Source organism: Symphalangus syndactylus, chromosome 8, assembly GCF_028878055.3.
Source record: "Symphalangus syndactylus isolate Jambi chromosome 8, NHGRI_mSymSyn1-v2.1_pri, whole genome shotgun sequence".
Classification (NCBI taxonomy): domain Eukaryota; kingdom Metazoa; phylum Chordata; class Mammalia; order Primates; family Hylobatidae; genus Symphalangus; species Symphalangus syndactylus.
In genome coordinates this window covers 64,757,774-64,779,247 of record NC_072430.2, presented here as the reverse complement: position 1 = coordinate 64,779,247, position 21,474 = coordinate 64,757,774, and the positions used below count along the sequence as shown (strand labels likewise).

General features: G+C 36.6%; 1 protein-coding gene across 2 annotated transcripts in view; it reads left to right on the top strand.

Moving 5' to 3' along the window:
• Positions 1–21,474, top strand: part of GPR137C (G protein-coupled receptor 137C) — an 83,755-nt gene that overhangs the window by 40,392 nt on the left and 21,889 nt on the right. Inside the window, exons 2-5 of one of the 2 annotated variants that reach the window (XM_063645588.1) lie at positions 3,309–3,352; positions 5,140–5,368; positions 19,047–19,092; positions 19,786–19,787. In XM_063645588.1, the coding sequence (XP_063501658.1) occupies positions 3,309–3,352; positions 5,140–5,368; positions 19,047–19,092; positions 19,786–19,787 (321 nt within the window). The remainder of the gene's footprint in view (positions 1–3,308; positions 3,353–5,139; positions 5,369–19,046; positions 19,093–19,785; positions 19,788–21,474) is intronic. The other variant, XM_055289361.1, reaches the window with a different exon arrangement.

The window sequence follows — 21,474 nt, the reverse complement described above, 5'->3', positions numbered from 1 at the left end:
AAACCAAACACCGCATGTTCTCACTCATAGGTGGGAATTGAACAGTGAGAACTCATGGACACAGGAAGGGGAACATCACGCTCCGGGGACTGTTGTGGGGTGGGGGGAGGGGGGAGGGACAGCATTAGGAGATACACCTAATGCTAAATGACGAGTTAATGGGTGCAGGAAATCAACATGGCACATGGATACATATGTAACGAACCTGCACATTGTGCACATGTACCCTAAAACCCTGAAGTATAATAAAAAAAAAAAAAAAAAACATTTTTTCCTTCATTTCAACCTTGGTGAATCTGACAATTATGTGTCTTGGGGTTCCTCTTCTCAAGGAGTATCTTTGTAGTATTCTCTGTATTTCCTGAATTTGAATGTTGGCCTGCCTTGCTAGGTTGTGGAAGTTCTCCTGGATAATATCCTGGAGAGTGTTTTCTAACTTGGTTCCATTCTCCCCATCACTTTCAGGTACACCCTGTAGATTTGGTCTTTTCACATAGTCCCATATTTCTCGGAGGTTTTGTTCATTTCTTTTTACTCTTTTTTCTCTAATCTTGTCTCCTCACTCTGTTTTATTAATTTATCTTGAATCACTGGTATCCTTTCCTCCACTTGATTCAATCGGCTATTGAAGCTTGTGCATGCATCACGAAGTTGTCGTGCTGTGATTTTCAGCTCCATCAGGTCATTTAAGGTCTTCTCTACACTGTTTATTCTAGTTAGCCATTCGTCTAACCTTTTTTCAAGGTTTTTTGCTTTCTTGCATTGGGTTAGAACATGCTCCTTTAGCTCGGAGAAGTTTGATTACTGACCTTCTGAAGCCTACTTCTGTCAACTCGTCAAACTCATTCTGCATCCAGTTTTGTTCCATTGCTGGTGAGGATCTGCTATCCTTTGGAGGAGAAGAGGCACTCTGGTTTTTGGAATTTTCAGCTTTTGTGTTCTAGTTTCTCCCCATTTTTGTGGTTTTATTTACCTTTGGTCTTTGATGTTGGTGACCTGCAGATGGGGTTTTGGTGTGGATGTCCTTTTTGTTGATGTTGATGCTGTTCCTTTCTGTTTGCTAGTTTTCCTTCTAACAGTCAGGCCTCTCAGCTGTAGGTCTGTTGGAGTTTGCTGGAGGTCCACTTCAGAACCTGTTTGCCTGGGTATCACCAGGGGAGGCTGCAGAACAGCAAATATTGCTGCCTGGTCCTTCCTCTGGATGCTTCGTCCCAGAGGGGCACCCGCCTGTATGAGGTGTCTGTCGGCCCCTACTGGGAGGTGCCTCCCAGTCAGGCTACACAGGGGTCAGGGACCCACTTGAGGAGGCAGTCTGTCTGTTCTCAGAGCTCTAACTCCATGCTGGGAGAATCACTGCTCTCTTCCGAGCTGTTAGACAGGGACGTTTAAGTCTGCAGAAGTTGTCTGCTGCCTTTTGTTCAACTATGCCCTGCCCACAGAGGTGGCGTCTAGAGAGGCGGTAGTCCTTGCTGAGCTGCGGTGGGCTCCACCCAGTTCGAGCTTGGCTGGTTTGTTTACCTATTCAAGCCTCAGCAATGGCGGATGCCCCTCCCCCTGCCAGGCTGCAGTGTTGCAGGTCGATCTCAGACTGCTGCTCTAGCATTGAGCAAGGCTCTGTGGGTGTGGGACCCACCGAGCCAGGCATGGGAGGGAATCTCCTGGTCTGCCAGTTGCTAAGACTGTGGGAAAAGTGCAGTATTTGGACGAGAGTGTACCATTCCTCCAGGTACAGTCTGTCATGGCTTCCCTGGCCTAGGAAAGGGAAATTCCCCAACTTCTTGCACTTCCCAGGTGAGGCGACACCCCATTGTGCTTCAGCTCACTCTCCATGGGCTGCACCCACTGTCCAATCAGTCCCAATGATAGGAACCAGGTACCTCAGTTGGAAATGCAGGAATCACCTGTCTTCTGCATCAACCTTGCTAGGTGCTGCAGACTGGAGCTCTTCCTATTTGGCCATCTTGGAAGGGACCCGTCTTATATCTCCAAATGGTGCATTTGTAACAATGCATTTCTCAGAACATATCTCTGTCATTACATATGGCTGTACAGTAGGTATGAGCCATATGAGTACATATGGCTGTACAGTAGGTGTGAGTAGATGCACAGGCATCTATCTTAGCCTGATGATTCACCTGCCTAACACCAATTTACTCTTCATAAGTTGGCTCAAATATTATGAGAAGTCCTCCCTGACGCTCCAGGCAGTTTTTCCCCTTACCTCATACCCTTTCTTGAAGTGAATTAGTCTTTTTCTCTTTCTAGATTTTGTGATAGCATATTTTGCATTTATATCACAATGTATCCAAATAGATGGTTTTTCTGTTCTTTCATACTTTGAGCTCCTAGAGTGCAGAAACCGTGGTCATGTTTATGAATCCATAGCACCTTTCATAGAGTGTGATATATAATAGGCACTTGGTAAATGTTTGAGTGAAATAAGTGAGTTACCATGTACCTCAACTATTTTTCTTCATAATGTACTTTCTTCTTTCTTTCCAGGTCCCCAAACTTCATACTCTACTTCAATAGTCCTGTAACTGGTCTTTCTACTTTTATTTTGTAGTTCCTCTGTAGTAGCCTGTACGCTAATGTCAGATTAATGAAATTCCATATTTTGGAATAGCTGTATAAAAACTTTCAATATCTTCCCATTATCTAAAGAATAATTTAAAGTTCACCAGTAAGGACTTGAGACCTTTAATACTATGTTTGCAGAATATACCATGTTTATTTCAAATTTTGTTTACCTACTCACCTAACTTCATTCAACAAGTATCTGAGCACCTGCCTTTTGTAAGGCTTTGTGAAAGAAGAAAGTTTACTAAATATGATATATGCTCATTATCTTTGTGTTCACTTTTGGTACCTCATTTTGCTTTACTAATTCATTTCATTACTGAAGAAAATAGTCTTTGGAGAATACTCAGCTATATTCATATTTAAGCAAGAAGTTCCATTTTAGAATAAAGCATGACTAATATAATGAAGTTTAGGATAGGTGGCAAGCCATTCAGCACAATGTCTGCCTCATAATAAAAGTACAGTAAATGTTTAAACTGAATTAATTCTGTTTAAATCTTTAAAGATAGAAATGTAGGTTTATGTTGATAACAAAGAAAGTTATTGATTTATTGTTTTAAGCCTTTGGAAACCTGTCTCTTAGTTTATGGTAGTTCAACTGTTAACATTTGAACTTTGCTTGCTATATGTTATTAGTGGTAGCACTTTAAAACACAAAATCAGAACGAATTTAAGAATTCTATATTACATGTTTTCAAATTTTTCTTTTTATATTCTCTTTATAGGTTATATGTAAAGTCAGATGTGCCACTGAACTTGACAGACACAAGTAAGTTTTATGAGTATCTAAATTTCTATCTAAAAGATCTGAAGCATTAATTCATTAATATTAAGGCTTAGTATCTAAAAAATCTAATTTTTTTTAATAGTAGACTTCTCGTGGTAGAAGGGAGTGGTTGTTGAGGGCACCTTCACGGTTTTATAGAAAACCAAGTTGTTAGATTGGTTCAAAGGAATCAAATTGAGTAGCCCACATTTCTCTCCCTTCAGCCATACAGCTGACTAATTTTTTGTTTTTTTTGCTGCTCTGTCCCTGCCCTGCTTCAAATGTTAGATCTAACTTCATGGGGTCCACTTTTGTCAAAGTTAGATTATGCTGTTTGGAGTGAGAATGTTCCATGAAATAAGTAATATTTCAGTACTGATCAATCTCAAAAGTAAGAGTCTTAGGCTAAGCTATGGAGTCGGGAGATTGGGGTTTCCAACCCAATTTTCCCACTACCTTGCTGACTGTGCAACTCATGTACCCTCTACTAGTTTCTAAACTACTCTAATTGTCTGGATATGTAGGTAACTTCAAGATCCTTTTTGGGTTTCAAACTATGTAATTACTGTTTTTATTATTTAATCTGAGAGAACTTCAAAATACAACCTTTTAAAACTAAAATCTTTTTGCTTTGCATGTACACTAAGCAGTTTTGTTTGCTTGTTACAGACTGCACATTACCTTCATTTACCTCATTTAAACCATTTCCAAAGGCAGCTACTTTATGATTTCCACGATTGAAATGACCAATATATCAGGAAGCCAGATAGATTTCAGCATCATATGTATTTAATTTTGAAGTATAAATGTGTTTGAACTGGGATTACATTTGTACAGATAGTTGTTACTGCTACTTGATACACATAGCAGCCTTAACTGAAGAGTTCTTATGAGGTAGCCTAAATTTTCTTAGGGGGAAGAGATTAAGGATTTTATGTGCAGAGTTGCTCTTCATGCACAGTAAATATGCAACTTTTTAAGAACATGAGGTATTAATGGGTGCTTGAAACTCTACATATACTGTCCCTATGTTCTTCTTTAGTCAAGTTTAAAAGCATTTTTTGCTATAATCAGAAGTTCATAAGGAATATTGTTTAAAACATACTTTGTTTAACTCTTAAAATTTTTTTCCTTTTTTTTTTTTGATACAGTCTCGCACTCTCACCCAGGCCGGAGTGCAGTGGCACTATCTTGGCTCACTGCAACCTCCACCTCCTGGATTCAAGTGATTCTCGTGCCTCAGCCTCCTGAATAGCTGGGACTACAGGCGTGTGCCACCATACCTGGCTAATTTTTGTATTTTTAGTAGAGATGTGGTTTCTCCACGTTGGCCAGGCTGGTCTCGAACTCCTGGCCTCAAGTGATCTGTCTGCCTCAGTCTCCCAAAGTTCTGAGATTACAGGCATGAGCCGCCATGCCTGGCCTAACTCTTAAAACTAATATTAGGTAATCAATATAAATATAGATACAGTATATTAATTTTCAGGCACATTATAAAAGCCTGATAATTCTTGGATTGGAAAGGTTAATGAAAATATGCTTAATAGTTATAAAAATGAAAAATTTGGGATTACTTGAAATAGTGTTAAAATAGTCCTATCTTATTCCTGGTGGAGAAACTGAGTTCAGGTCAACCTGAGACTATTTCTGAATAAATGCTTAAATATCTATGCCATTCATAAACATTTCAAACTGAAGGAATTCTTGTACCTAACATAACACACTAATTCAGAATTAAATTTAATTTCTTATTAGTTATATAACCATCTAATATACTTTTTTTCTTTCAGAATTCTACTGCATTTGGGCTTTATAATGGCAAGCCTGCTCTTTTTAGTGGTGAACTTGACTTGTGCAATGCTAGTTCATGGAGATGTCCCAGAAAATCAGTTGAAATGGACTGTGTTTGTTCGAGCATTAATTAATGATAGCCTGTTTATTCTTTGTGCCATCTCTTTAGTTTGTTACATATGCAAAATTACAAAAATGTCATCAGCTAATGTCTACCTCGAATCAAAGGTAAGAATATTTCTTAAATTGGCACTTGAAAATCTAATTTCAAATTCTTACCCTACTAATCATATTTTAATGGAAAGTTCATATTGCTATTTTATTTTATTTTATTTTATTTTATTTGAGACAGGGTCTCACCATATTAGTCAGGCTAGAGTGCAGTGGCTATTCACACATGTAATCATTGTGCAGTACAGCCATGAGCTTTTGGGCTCGAGTGATCCTCTGCCTCAACCTCCCAAGTAGCTGGGGCTACAGGCATATTGCTTTTTTTAAAAATATCCTGAATGACAGTTACACTTTGAGCATGAAAGAATAATTAAAATTAAAAAATTAAAAAAGTTATTCAGTATTTGGTCCTTACTAAACAATAGTTTAAAGAAAAGAAGAAAGAATATACTAAGCATATTGTATTTTTTGTGATTCTACATTGGAGGCTAACCACATGAAATAAATCAGAATATATATGAATGGATCAAAAATAGTCTATAATATAAAGCCATGCTAGCATCTTAAGATTTTGCCCATTAAGGGTGGCGGGGTTAGCAATGTTAAGATGTCATATAGGTAAAAGTGGTTTTTATTTGTATAAAGGTTAGAAAATGTTACTTCACCCAGTAATATGAAGTCTATATGATATTTGAAACAACTAATTGTGTAGCAAAATTTATAAATGCCTTGCTTCTCCCTTGCCTTATACTTTGGATCAACAAACAGAAGCCAGATAGTAGCCCATTAACAAAGAAACATGGAAGTTTCTACCATTGTTGATTGACCATGTGATTGAGTAGAAAATTGATCATCACAGTTTATGTGTGGCATTGGGTGTGAGGGGGTAGATATGTGGATGTTGGGGTATGGGTATGTACATACATTTTTACAATCACTTCCACAGGAGAGCTTGCTTTCTTGCTTTAATTTGACATCATTGCCTATTCACTAATAATAAGTTGAGATAGTATCTTAGACAGTTAAAACAGTCCTCTGAAATATTTTTAGGCTTCTATATTGTCATTATCCTTAATATAGTCCTAGTAAAGTAAGGTACTATAATTAAATATATGGTAATCAACTTGTCCTTTAAATGTAGGCAGAGATTTTAATTTTACTTTTTAAATATATTTCAGTGGAATGCTGGGGGAGATACTATGTGTGTGTGTGTGTATATATATATATATATAGGGAGAGAGAGAGAGAGAAAGAGAGAGAAGAGACAAAGAAAATCAGACTTTCAAACTTATTAATCTTACCTGGAAAATTATTTTATTAAATTTCTAGTCTAGTTTGCTCCTAGCTAAATATTTTAGCTAATTCAGGCTTTGGTTTGACTGTTAAGAATAATACTGTCACTGTTACGGTCCATAATCTTTTGGTAGGAGCAATGGCATCTTTACTTAGTATAATAACATCACTATAGAATTCATACCTGTTGCTTTTCTAGGGATAAAGCATAAATAGATGTTGAATTTCAAGTGCTTCTTCTCTAGATACCTAGTGTATTTCTAAGTTTGGGTTTTTACTCGCTTTGAAATAGATAATACTCTGAATAAAAATCACCAATCTGAGAAGAAAATTTCATTTACTAAATCCTCCAGAATTATTAGAACACCGTTCCCTTACTATCATATGAAAGGTATTCACTTATTTATTATTATTTAAAGTTTTAAATTTAAAAGCTGCATGGATTCAGAATTATCTAGGAATACTACAGATATACATGTTCAGACATGTTCACCTATAAAGGTAGATGACATACTAGATGATTTGTGTAATATTGTAATGTTAAGTAGTTCCCAGTCTTCCTAACTAGATTATAAACTTCTGTATTCAAAGAGCATGTCATCTTGCTTTCATGTTCTTGTAAAATCACTAGACTCATTTTTGACTTTTGACTTCTGTAACAGTGTACAATAATAGTCATTCCTTTTATTCAATCAACAAGTGTTTATTGAGCATCTACCTCTTTCACTTTCTGGGGTTTTTTTTGTTGTTTCTCTCTCTGTCTCTCTCTCTCTCTATCTCTCTCAATACCTTTGGTACTCTTTCACTATTAAACTGACCCTATTTCTTGTTGTCTTTAAGAGCATTCCCTTAAAGTTCAGACTCTGGTCTTCTGTCTTCCTCTTTTCATTCTTTCTTCCTTCCTTTACATGTTCTGTGACAATAAGATCCTCTGTAATTTGTCTCAACCAATCTTACCTTCCTTATTTCCAAATAAAACACAGTATGCCCCCTATCTCTATATTCTCAGGCTGTTTTATTATCCAGGAACGGCTTTCCTCTCACACCTCTCTATCTGATTGTTCATATCTTATCTAACTTTAAAGACCTCACTTAATCTTGCCCCTTTTTATGAACTCAATTTGATCCCTTCTCCCCCAACTCTAAAATAAAATTTAGAAATAACTCACTATCTAAATTATCTTAAAATTTTATTTATTTCTCTTGGGTCACTTATCAGTTTATACAAAGTGGCATTTGTATGTGCAATCTAATTTTTTTGTATTTTTTAATTGACATCATATTTAGTTGTACATATTTTTGGGGTACATGTGTTATTTTGCTACATGTATACAATATGTAATAATCAAATCAGGCTAATTGGGATATCATCACCTCAAACATTTATATTTTTGTATTGGGAACATTACAGTTCTTTCTAGTTATTTTGAGACATATAATAAATTGTTATTAACTATAATTTCCATAATGTACAATCGAATACTTACTCCTTCTATCTAACTGTATTTTTGTACTCATCAACTAACTTCTCTTCATCCTCCCCTACCACTCTTCCTTTTCCAGCCTCTAGTAACCATTATTCTACTCTACCTCCATGAGATCCACTTTTGTAGCTCCCACATATGAGTGAGAACATGCAGTATATTTGTCTTTCTGTGCCTGGCTTATTTCACTTAACATAATGAACTCCAGGTCCATCCATGTTGTTTCAAATGACAGGATTTCATTCTTTTTATGCCCATGTAATAGTCCATTGTATACATATACCCCATTTTTTTATTCATTCATCTGTTGATGGACACTTAGGTTGATTCCATATCTTGGCTGTTATGAATAGTGCTACAATAAATATGGGAGTGCACCTGTCTCTTTGACATAGTAATTTCCTTTCTCTTGGATATCTACCCAGCAGTGAGATTTCTGGATCATATGGTAGTTCTATTTTTAGTTTTTCAAGGAACCTCCATACTGCTTTTTGGGGTTGTTTGTTTTTGAGATGGAGTCTTGCTCTTTTGCCGAGGCTGGAGTACAGTGGCGCACTCTTGGCTCACTGCAACCTCTGCCTCCCAGGTTCAAGTAATTCTCCTGCCCCAGCCTCCCGAGTAGCTGGGATTACAGGTGCCTGACACCATGCCTGGCTAAATTTTTTTTGTGTTATTAGTAGAGACAGAGTTTCACCATGTTGGCCAGGCTGGTCTCGACCTCCTGACCTCAAGTAATCCACCTTCCTTGGCCTCCCAAAGTGCTGGGATTGCAGATGGGAGCCACTGCGCCCAGCCTCATACTGTTTTTCATAACGGTTCTCCTACTTTACATTCCCATCAACAGTGTACAAGCATTCCCCTTTCTCTGCATCTCTGCCAGCACTTGATTTTTTGTCTTTTTGATAATAACCATTCTAACTATAGTGAGATGATAACCCATTGTGGTTTTGATTTGCATTTCCCTGATGATTGATGTTGGATTTTTTCATTTAACTGTTGGCTATTTGTATGTCTGCTTTTGTAGAGATGTCTATTCAGGTATGTTGCCCATTTTTAATTTGATTATCTATCTTTTTGCTATTGATTGTTTGAGTTCCTTATATATTCTGGTTATTAATCCCTTGTTGAATGGATAACTTGTAAATATTTACTCCCATTCTGTAGGTTGTCACTTCACTTTGTTAATTGTTTCCTTTGCTGTGCAGGAGCTTTTTAGCTTGATGTATTCCCATTTGTCTATTATTACTTTGGTTGCCTATGCTTTTGAGGTCTTACCCAAAAAATATTTGCCCAGATGAAGGTCCTGGAGCATTTCCCCAGTGTTTTCTTCTAGTACTTTCATAGTTTCAGGTCTTACATTTATGTTTTAAATCCATTTTTGTAGATGGTGAGAGATGGGGCTTTTTTTTTTTTTTTTTTTTTGAGGCAGTCTAGCTCTGTCTGTCACCCAGACTATAGTGCAGTGTTGTGATCTTGGCTCACTACAACCTCCACCTCCCAGGTTCAAGCAATTCTCCAGCCTCAGCCTCCCAGGTAGCTGGAATTATAGGTGCTCACCACCACCCCTGGCTAATTTTTTTGTATTTTTAGTAGAGATGGGGTTTTGCCACATTGGCCAGCCTGCTCTAAAACTCCTGATCTCAGGTGATCCACCTGCCTTGGCCTCCCAAAGTGCCAGGATTACAGGCATGAGCCACTGCGTGCAGCCAAAATGGGGCTGTTTAACTCCCCTGCATATAGATAACCAGTTTTCCCAGCACCATTTATTGAGATCATGACTTCCCCCAGTGTATGTTCTGGGCATCTTTGTCAAAAATAAGTTGGCTGTAAGTGTGTGGATTAATTTCTGAGTTCTGTGTTCTATTCCACTGGTCTGTGTGTCTGTTTTTTTGCCAGTACCATGCTGTTTTGGATACTATAGCTTTGCAGTATAATTTAAAATCAAATATTGCAATGCTTCCAACTTCATTCTTTTTACTCAGGATTGCTTTAGCTATTCAGGGTCTTTTGTGGTTCCATATAATTTTAGGATTTTTCTTATATTTCTTTGAAGAATGCAATTGCTATTTTGACAGATATTTCATTAGCTAAATATTTTAGCTAATTCAGGCTTTGGTTTGACTGTTAAGAATAATACTGCCACTGTTACGGTCCATAATCTTTTGGTAGGAGCAATGGCATCTTTACTTAGTATAATAACATCACTATAGAATTATACTATTTACAGTATATCACTGTAAATCACTTTGGGTAGTATAGAAATTTTCACAATATTGATTCTTTCAATTAATGAGCATGGGATGTCTTTCCATTTTTTGTGTCCTCTTCAATTTCTTTCTTCACTACTTCATGGTTTTCATTATAGAGATCTTTTACTTCTTAGGTTTAATTTATTCCTAGGTATTTTTTGGTAGCTGTTGTAAATGAGATTGATTTCTTGATTTCTTTTTCAGATTGATCACTGTTAGCATATAGAAACACTACTGATTTTTGTATGTTGATTTTGTATCCTTCAATTTTACTGATCATTTATCAGTTCTAATAGTTTTTTGTGGAATCTTTAAGTTTTTCAAAATATGAGATCATGTAATCTGTAACAAGGATTAATTCGACTTCTTCCTTTCTAGTCTAGATGCCCATTATTTCTTTCTCTTTCCTAATTGCTCTGGCTTAGACTTCGAGTACTATGTTGTGTAAAAGTGGTGAAAGTGGGCATCCTTATGTTGTTCCAGATTTTAGTGGAAAGGCTTTCAATTTTTCCCTATTCAATATAGTATTAGTTGTGTTTTTGTCATATTTAGACTTTATCTTGCTGAGGTATGTTCTGTACCCTAATTTTTTAGGGCTTTTATCATGAAAGGATGTTGAATTTTATTGAATGCTTTTTAAGCATCTATTGAAATGAACATATGGTTTTTGTTCTTCATTCTGTTGCTGTAGTATATCATATTTGTTGATTTGTGTACCTCGAGCCTTCCTTGCATCCCTGGGATAAATCAACTTGATCATGGCAAATGATCTTTTCAATGTGTTCTTGAATTCTGTTTGCCAGTATTTTGTCAAGGTTGTTTGCATCAATTTTCATCAGAGATGTTGGCCTGTAGAGTTTTTTGTTGTTTGTCTGTTTTTCTGGTTTTGGTATCAGGGTAATGCTAGCCTCATAGAATGAGTTTGGAAATATTCCCTCTTCTTCAATTTTTTGAAATTGAGCAGAATTGGTATTAGTTCTTCTTTAAACTTTCAGTGGAATTTAGCTGTGAAGCCATAAGGTCCTGTGCTTTTCTTTGTTGGGGGACTTTATTACTGTTTTAATATTGTTACTCATTATTGGTGTATTCAGGTTTTCTTCATTATTCAATCATGGTAGGTTATATGTGTTCAGGAACTTACCCATTTCTTCCAGGTTTTCTAATTTGTTGGCATGTAGTTCGTAATAGTCTCTAATGATTTCTTGTATTTCTGTGGTATCTGTTATAATGTTTCCTTTTTCTTTTTCTTTTTTATTTTACATGAATAGTGCTTTTATTTATTAATTAAATTTGTTTATTTACTTTGAGACAGTGTCTCGCCGTGTCACCCAGGCTGGAGTGGGAAATGGTGTGATCTCAGCTCACTACAGCCTGGACCTCCCAGGCTCAAGTGATCCTCCCATCTCAGACTTCCAGGGCTGGGACTACAGGCATGTGCCACCACACCCAGCCAATTTTTTAAATTTTTTGTAGACAGGATCTGTGTTGTCCAGGCTGCTAATGTTTCTCTTTTCATCTCTAGTTTTAATTATTTGAGTCTTCTCTTTTTCTTAGTCTAGCTAAGTTTGTTGATTTATTTTTTCAAAAAAACAAACTTTTTGTTTTGTTCCTCTTTTGTACTTTTTTAAGTCTCAATTTCATTTATTTCTGCTTTAATCTTCATTATTTCTTTCCTTCTACTAATTTTGGCTTTGGCTTGCTCTTGCTTTTCTGTTTCCTTGAGATACATTATTAGATTGTTTATTTGAAGTCTTTCTATTTTTTTGATGGAGGCATTTACTGCTATACACTTCCCTCTTGCTACTGCATTTGCTGTATCCTATAGTTTCTGGTATGTTGTGTTTCCATTTTTGTTTTTCTCAAGAAATTTTTTAATTTCCTTAACTTATTCGTTGAGCCATTGATCATTCAGGAACATGTTATTTAATTTCCAAGTATTTTTACAGTTTCAGAAGTTCCTCCTGTTACTGATTTCTAGTCTTACTCTTTTGCAGCCAGGAAAGATATTGATATGATTTGACTTCGTTTAATTAATTTGTTGAGACTTGTTTTCTGGCCTAACATATGATCTATTCTGAAGAATGTTTTAGGTACTGATGAGAAAAATGTGCATTCTGCCGCAGTTGGATGAAATGTCTTATGGATGTCTGTTAGGGCTAGTTGGTTTAGAGTGTAATTTATCTCCAATGTTTCTTTGTTGATTTTCCACCTGGATGATCTGTCCATTGCTAAAAGTGAGGTGTTGAAGTCCCCTACTGCTACTGTATTGCAGTTTATCTCTCCCTTTAGCTTTGCTAATATTAATATTTGCTTCATATATTTGGGTGTTCTTGGTGTTGGATGTGCATATATTTATTGTTGTCATGTCTTCTTGCTCAGTTGACTGACCCCTTTGTATAATGACGTTTGTGTCCTTTTACAATTTTTGACTTAAAGTCTATTTTATCTGGCCAAGTGCAGTGGTTCATGCCTGTAATCCCAGCACTTTGGGAAGCCAAGGTGGGCAGATGGCTTGGCTCAGGAGTTCAAGACCAGCCTGGCCAACATGGCAAAACCCCGTCTCTACTAAAAATACAAAAATTAGCTGGGCATGGTGGCGCATGCCTGTAATCCCAGCTGCTTGGGAGGCTGAGGCACAAGAATCGCTTGAGCACAGGAGGTGGAGGTTGCAGTGAGCTGAGATCACACCACTGTACTACAGCCTGGGCAGCAGAGAGAGACTCTGTCTCAAAAAAAAAAAAAAAGAAAAAGAAAAAGAAAAGGTCTATTTTATCTGATATGAATATAGCTCTTCCTACTCCTTTCTGGTTTCCATTTGCATGGAATATCTTTTTCCGTCCCCTCACTTTCAGTGTATGTGTGTCTTTACAGGTGAAGTGATTTTCCTGTAGGCAACATATAGTTAGATCATGTTTTTTAATCCATTCAGCCACTCTGTATCTTTTAATTAGACAGTTTAATCCATTTACACTCAATGTTACTATTGATACATCAGGATTTACTTCCATTTTTGCTTCTTTTCTAACTCCTCTCTTCCTTTCTTCCTTTTTTACTATCTTCCTTTGTGGTTAAGTGATTTCTCTGGCAGTGTGTTTTAATCTATTGCTTTTTATTTTTAGTGTATCTGTTATAGATTTTTGCTTTGTGGTTACCATGAGGCTTACAAAAAATATTCTGTAGTTACAACAGGTTATTTAAGATTGATAACAACTTTACTTTGATCGCAAAAAGAAGAGAAAAGAAACAAAGAACACTGTACACATTAGCTCCATTCTCTTCCCCACATTTTGAATGTTTGATGTCACAATTTGCATTTTTATATTGCCTGTCTCTTGGTAAATTGTAGTCATTATTTTTAATACTTCTTTTAGTCTTCTTAGTAAATATATAAGTGGTTTATGCATCATGATTATAATATTAGTGTAACAATCATGTTAACAGTCTTTTTCTTGTGATTTAAAAAAATTCCCTTTAGCATTTATTGTAGGACAGCTCTGGTGATAAATTCCCAGTTTTTGTTTGTGAAAGTCTATCTCTCTTTCACTTCTAAATAATAGCTTTGCTAGATAGAGTATTCTTAGAAGGCATTTTTTTTTTTCCATCAGCACTCTGAATATATCATCCCATTCACTCCTGGCCCATAATGTTTCTGCTGAGAAGTCTGCTGCCAGGTGTATTGTATCTTTCCTAAATGTTATTTGCATCTTTACTCTTGCTGCTTTCAGGATCTTCTCTTTGTCTTTCACCTTTGAGAGTTTGATTATATGTCTTAGAGTATCTTTACTTGGATTGACTCTGATTGGTGACCTTTGACTTTCCTGTACCTGGATGTTTATATCTTTCTCCAGGTTTGGGAAGTTTTCTGTTATTATTTCTTCAAATAAACTTTCTACCCATCTTTCTCAGTTCCCTGCCTAACTCCAACACCCCAAATATTTGCTTTTTTATGTTGGCCCACAGATTCATAAGCTTTCTTCATTTCTTTTTTTTCTTTTTTCTCCTCTGTGTATTTTCAACTAGTCTGTTTTCAAGCTCGCTGATTGTTCTGTTTAACCAATTCTGCTACTGTTGCTCCCTATTGCATCTTTCATTTCATTAATTGTATTTTCAGCTCCCGAGTTTCTGTTTGATCGTTTTTATTATTTCAATCTCTGCATTAAATTTCTTTGATATATTCCTCAATTGAGTCTCTGTGATTTCCTGAAGTTCATTGACCTTCCTTAAAACAGCTATTTAAAATTCTTTGAGAGATCTCACATCTCCATCACTTTGGGGTAAGTGGAACCTTATTTTATCCATTTGATGAGGTCATATTTCTCTGAATGTTCTTGATGCTTGTGGAAGTATGACAGTGTCTATACACCAAGGGGTTACATTTTTATTTTAGTTTTCATTGTCTGGCTTTGTTTATGCCTGGCCTTCTTCAGAGGGCCTTCCAGGGATTCTAAACAGACTGACTTGTGTTTCCTGAGCCTGTATCCACTGCAGTTGTCCCAGCACTGGAGGACGCTCTAAGCCTAGGCTTGCTCCATGTCTTGTGAGGGCTCGGAAGTTGATGCCAATTTCTGGCCCAGATGGATCTGGGGAAGACACAAGGAAGGTATTGGGGCTGGGTGGGAATGCTGGCCAGGGACCTGAGTCCAGAAAACTGTCCCAGTGGCCCAGATGGGTCTGCCTCCCAGCAGGTATTTACACATGAGTAGGTGGAGCTTAAGAGGCAAAGGCAGTATGACTTCAGTGGCATGTAAGACCTGGCCTTTGCCTATTTTTGTGATTCCCCTACCACTATCACTCTCCTCTTCCTTTTCTAGCCACATTGGCTTTTTGTGCCCCAACTTCTCACTACAAAACATATACTAAGTTTATTCCAGCCATATAGGCTTTGTATTGTATATATTGTTCCCTCTGCCTAAATTGCATTTTCTACAGGTACCTATGTGATGGCTTCTTTGCATTCAGGCGTCAGTCGCTTTTTCAAAGTTGCTCTTCTTCACTACCCAAATAAGACTATTCCCCATTCTGATTACTACATCTGTCACCCTCTTTTGTTATCTTCACAGCATTTATCAGTAGCCAAAATTATTTCTTCATTTATTTTCATACTTATTTTCTGCTTATCCCTGCTAAAGTATAAACCAGGAAAGGAGCTCTCTTATGTGTCTTATTGATTTTTCAGTCCTCTTCTAAAATAATGCCTGGCATATTTTAGTGAAGTGAAGATAAGGGTAGTCTCCCCTTATCTACGGTTTCCTTTCCACGATTTCAGTTACTGCAGTCAACCTCAGTCTGAAAGTAGGTGAGTACAGTACAGTAAAATATATTGAGAGAGAGAGATGACCACATTCACATATCTTTTATTACAGCATTTTGTTATAATTATTCCATTTTATTATTTTGTTAATTTCTTACTATGCCTGATTTATAAATTAAATTTTATTATAGGTATGTATGGATAAGAAAAAAAATAGTACATATGGGGTTTGGTACTATCCATAGTTTCAGGCATCCACTTAGGGTTTTGGAACAAATACCCTATGGGTAAGGAGGGGACGACTGTAGTAGATATTCAGTAAATATTTGTTGAATAAATACATTCTATGCTTGCATATAGTCTTAGCCAGAGCAGGTTTACTCTAGTAACCAAATAAGCCTTCACAACTGGTTGTATCAAGAGCAAATTGAACCATTAAACATGTCCAAGTTCACATAGTTGAACCAGGATTCAAACTCAAGTCTGACCATAGGTCTCTGCTAGTAACCACCATGGATTGACTCCATTTACATCACCCTGTGTTTACTTACAATCTTTTAGGTATGTATTTTTATATAGGTTTTAATTTACATGGATATGTTTGCTTATTAATAACATTATTCACATAAATTCTTATTGGATTTTGCCATAATGCTCTCCAAAAGAATAAATCATTTTATAATGCTATCATTAATATAAAAGTATACCTTGTTTCCTCTGCTCCATCAATATTTGGGTCTAAATTTTATTTATTTTGGTTTCTTCATTGATATGCCTTAAAAGCTTTAATTTAGATTTATCTAATTGATATGCATTTATAATTCATGTAGATAATTATTCACATTTCTGTATGTATAAACTATTTCTCAATGATTTGTAGAGTGGAATCTGGGAATTTATTCTTTATATATTTGGCATGTGTGATTTCTGTTTATATTAAAATGTTATCTTTTTTAAGAATGATAGCTTCATAAGTCTTATGTGTACCTAGTTATGAATATTTAATCTTATTAAATTCTTGTTAATTACTTTATATTGCTACAGTTTCCCTTTTCTATTTATTATACAAATATAGTAAATTGTTTGACTAGATTTTTGTTATATTCCTTGAATTTTAAGGATACAACCTCCTTTTGTTATTTTTTGTTATTTTTTTAATTTTTGTATTTTCATTATATTATTTAAAATGTTATTAAACCTACACTTGAAGTAAAATTAACCAAATTTTTTTGAATTTTTAGTATCTTTTCAGGTTTCAGGATATAAATGTATTTCAAATAAACTGTACACTACATAGTACGAAGTAGTAATAACTCAAGGTCTAGAGTTATATTGCTGGATTTAAATCAGAGATCTGCCATTTATCAGCTCTATGACTTTAACCTCTCTATCCACCTTTAAACTGAAGATAAAGTATAGTAATCATGTCCATAGTGGTGTTGCAAGGTGAAATGTTAATATATGGAAAGTCATAGTGCCATTACTTGGCGCTAAAAATGTAAATGTTGACTCGCTATCATCTTCATCATCATATTTTGACATAGTTTATAGAATAGGCTTGTTCTTACAAAACTTGGAAAAATCCTTTCATTACCCATTTGGCAGAATGTTGTTCTTTGGTAAGCTTTTTGGTTTTCTTTTGTTTTTCACTGTTGTCTGTTAACTGGTTTTATTTCTACCAGACTTGCTGTTTTATAGTTGTATGGGCAGTTAGCCATATTATCCTTACTAAAAATGTATTTTTTCCGATTATTAAAACTTGGCAATATGAAAGAATATGATTTCTTTAATGTTCTAAACAGCAGTAGTGTCACCACTGACACTTAACTGTATTTGGAACTCAGTGTAAATGTAAATATAATTTTATACCCTGCTTTTCCCCTTATACTAGTAAAGGATTTTCTCATGCTATTAAAAATTCTTTTTAAGGCTGCGTAACATTTCATTGTATACCAAAATTAATTATTATCCTACTGATAGGCCTTTAAGTGGTTTTCAAAAAAGAATGTCAGCCTCCATAATGTTAATTTTCTTCAAAATCAGTTTTGTTTTGCTTTTTATTTTTAGTAAGAGTTAGAGGTTTTAGTAATTACATCTAGAACTGTCTACCCCAGCCTCAGTTTACAGAGCATTCATGTACCTTTTATGTTATGATTTTCATTACTTTTTTTTTCTTAATAGGGACACATTCTCACTGTGTCACCCAGGCTGGAGTGTAGTGGCGCAATTATAGCTTACTGTAACCTCAAACTCCTGGGCTTATGTAATTCTCCTACCTCAGCCTCCCAAGTAGCTAGGACTGCAAGCATTCACCACCACACTCAGCTTTCTTTTTTTTTTTTTTTTTTTTTTTTGGAGAGAACACGTCTTGCTATGTTTCCTAGGCTGCTCTCAAACTCCTGGCCTCAGATGATCCTCTCATCTTGGCCTTCCAAAGTACTGGGATTGCAAGCATGAGCCATGGTACTCAGCCCATTTTTTGTTTTTTAATTCTTGGAAAATTTTTTATTTTTAATTTTTGTGGGTGATTATAAGGTATATAGGTATGGGGTATATAAGATATTTTTGGGCCGGGCGCAGTGGCTCACACCTGTAATCCCAGCACCTTGGGAGGCCAAGGCAGGCGGATCACGAGGTCAGGAGATCAAGACCATCCTGGTTAACACAGTGAAACCCTGTCTCTACTAAAAATACAAAAAATTAGCCAGACTGGTGGTGGCGGGTGCCTGTAGTTCCAGCTGCTCAGGAGGCTGAGGCAGGAGAATGGCGTGAACCTGGGAGGCGGAGCTTACAGTGAGCTGAGATCGCGCCACTGTGCTCCAGCCTGGGCGACAGAGCAAGACTCCGTCTAAAAAAAAAAAGAAAAAAAAAATTTAAAAATTAGCCTGGTGTGGTGGCAGGTGCCTGTAGTCCCAGCTAATCGAGAGGCTGAGGCAGGAGAATGGTGTGAACCCAGGAGGCGGAGCTTGCAGTGAGCCGAGATCACGCCACTGCACCTCCAGCCTCGGGGACAGAGTAAGACTCCACCTCAAAAAAAAAAAAAAAAAAAAAAATACTTTTGATACAGGCATGAGAAGCATAATAATTACATTATGGAAAATGGAATATCCATCCTCTCAAGCATTTATCCTTTGTGTTACAAGCAATTCAATTATACCCTTTTAGTTATTATAGAATACACAATTAAATTATTATCCATAGTCACCCTGTTGTGCTATCAACTAGGTCTTATTCATTCTTTCTAACTACTTTTTGTACCCATTAACCATCCCCACTTCTCCCCAACCCCTCCACTACCCTTCCCAGCCTCTGGTAACCATCCTTCTACTCTCTATCTCCATGAGTTCAACTGTTCTGATTTTTAGCTCCAACAAATAAGTGAGAACATGCCATGTTTGTCTTTCTGTGCCTGGCATATTTTATTTAACATGATGATCTCCAGTTCCATGTTGTTGCAGATTACAGGATCTCATTCTTTCTTATGGCTGAATAGTACTCCATTGTGTATAAGTACCACATTCTTTATCCTTTCATGTGTTGATGGACACTTAGGTTGCCTGCAAATCTTGGCTGTTTGGACAGTGCTGGCTGCAACAGACATGGGAGTGTAGATAACTCTTTGATATACTGATTTCCTTTCTTTTGGGTATATACCCAGCAGTGGGATTGCTGGATTGTATGGTAGCTCTGTTTTTAGTTTTTTGAGGAGCCTCCAAACCATTCTCCATAGTGGTTGTACTAATTTACATTCCCACCAACAGTGTCCAAGGGTTCCCTTTTCCTCACAACCTTGCCAGTATTTGTTATTGCCTGTTTTTTGAATGAAAGCCCATTTCACTGGGATGAGATGGTACCTCATTATAGTTTTGATTTGTATTTCTCTGATGATAAATGATGTTGAGCACTTTTTTTTTTTTTTTTTTTGAGACACAGTCCCACTCCGTCACCGCAGGCTGGAGTGCAGTGGCATGATCTCAGCTCCCTGCAGCCTCAACCTCCTGGTCTCAATCAGTCCTCCCACTTCAGCCTCCCAATTAGCTGGCCTTCAGGCATGCACCACAGGCATGCACCACCACACCTGGCTAATTTTTGTACTTTTTGTAGAGATAGGGTTTCGTCATGTCGCCCAGGCTGGTCTCAAACTCCTGAGCTCAAGCAATCTGCCCACCTCGGCCTTCCAAATTGCTGGGATTACAGGTGTGAGCCATGAGCACTTTTTCATATTCTTGTTTGCCATTCATAAGTCTTCTTTTGAGAAATATCTTTTCAAAGCTTTTGACCATTTTTATTTTATTTTCCTTTTTTTGAGACAAGGACACTCTGTTGACTAGGCTAGAGTGGGGTGGTGCAATCACAGCTCACTGCAGCCTCAACCTCCTGGGCCCAGGTGATCCTCCTGCCTCAGCTTCCTGAGTGGCTGGGACTACAGGCATGTGCCACCATGCCCAACTAATTTTTTATATTTTGTAGAGATGGGGTCTCGCTATGTTACCCAGGCTGGCCTCAAACTCTTGGTCTTAAGCTGTCCTTCTGACTCAACCTCCCAAAGCATTGGGATTACAGCCATGAGCCACCATGCCCAGCTGCCCATCTTTAAATCAGATTATTAAATTTTTTTTCCTATAGAGTTGTTTGAGTTCCTCATATATTCTGGTTATTAATCCCTTGTCAGATGAGTAGTTTGCAAATATTTTCTTCCGTGCTGTGGGTTGTCTCTTCACTTTCTTAACTGTTTCCTTTGCTGCACAGAAGCTTTTTAACTTGATATGATCCAATCCATCCATTTTTGCTTTGGTTGCTTGTGCTTGTGGAGTACTACTCAAGAAACTTTTGCCCAGACCAATGTCTTGGAGAGTTTCCCCAATACTTTCTTATAGTAGTTTCATAATTTGAGGTCTTAGATTTAAGTCTTTAATTCGTTTTGATTTAATTTTTGCATGTAGCAAGAGGTAAGGGTATAGTTTCATTCTTCTGCATATGTATATCCAGTTTTCCGCGCACCATTTATTGAAGAAACTACCTTTTCCCCAGTGTATGTTCTTGGCACCTTTGTCAAAAACGAGTTCACTATAGGTGTGTGGATTGGTTTCTGGGTTCTCTATTCTGTTCTACTGGTTTATGTGTCTGTTTTTATGTCAGTACCATGCTGTTTAGGTTACTAAAGCTCTGTAGTATAATTTGAAGTCAAGTAATGTGATTGCTTGAGTTTTGTTCTTTTTGCTCAGAATGTCTTTGGCTATTCTGGGTCTTTTGTGGTTCCATACAAATTTTAGGGGGTTTTTGTCATTTCTGTGAAGAATCTTATTGGCATTTTAATAGGGATTGCATTGAATCTGTAGATTTCTTTGGGTAGTATGGACATTTTAACAATATTGATTCTTCCAATCCATGAACATGAAATATCTTTCCATTTATTTGGTGTCCTGTTCAGTTCCTTTAATCAATGCTTTATAGTTTTCATTGTAGAGCTCTTTCACTTCTTTGGTTGACTTAATGTCTAGATATTTAATTTTATTTGTGGCTATTATAAATGAGATTACTGGTTTGATTTCTTTTTCACATTGTTCACTGTTGGCATGTAGAAATGCTACTGATTTGTGAATGTTGATTTTTGTATCCTGCTATTTTTTAATTAGTATTCATTAAGCAACTGAAACAGTGCTGTTATTTGATTCTTTTTCAATATAGCACTCTCACTTGCTTTTTAAATACTAGTTATTGTAAATTTGAATAGTTTATTTCTACTCTTTCATTTTTTTATTTTCTCACATATTTAAGGTTGCTACTTTCTTCCATGTCAATGTCCTTGTATAGACATTTAATTCATTTTTTGTAAACTAATACAGGTATTTAGAGCTATATGTTTTCTCAAGTACTGCCTTGGCA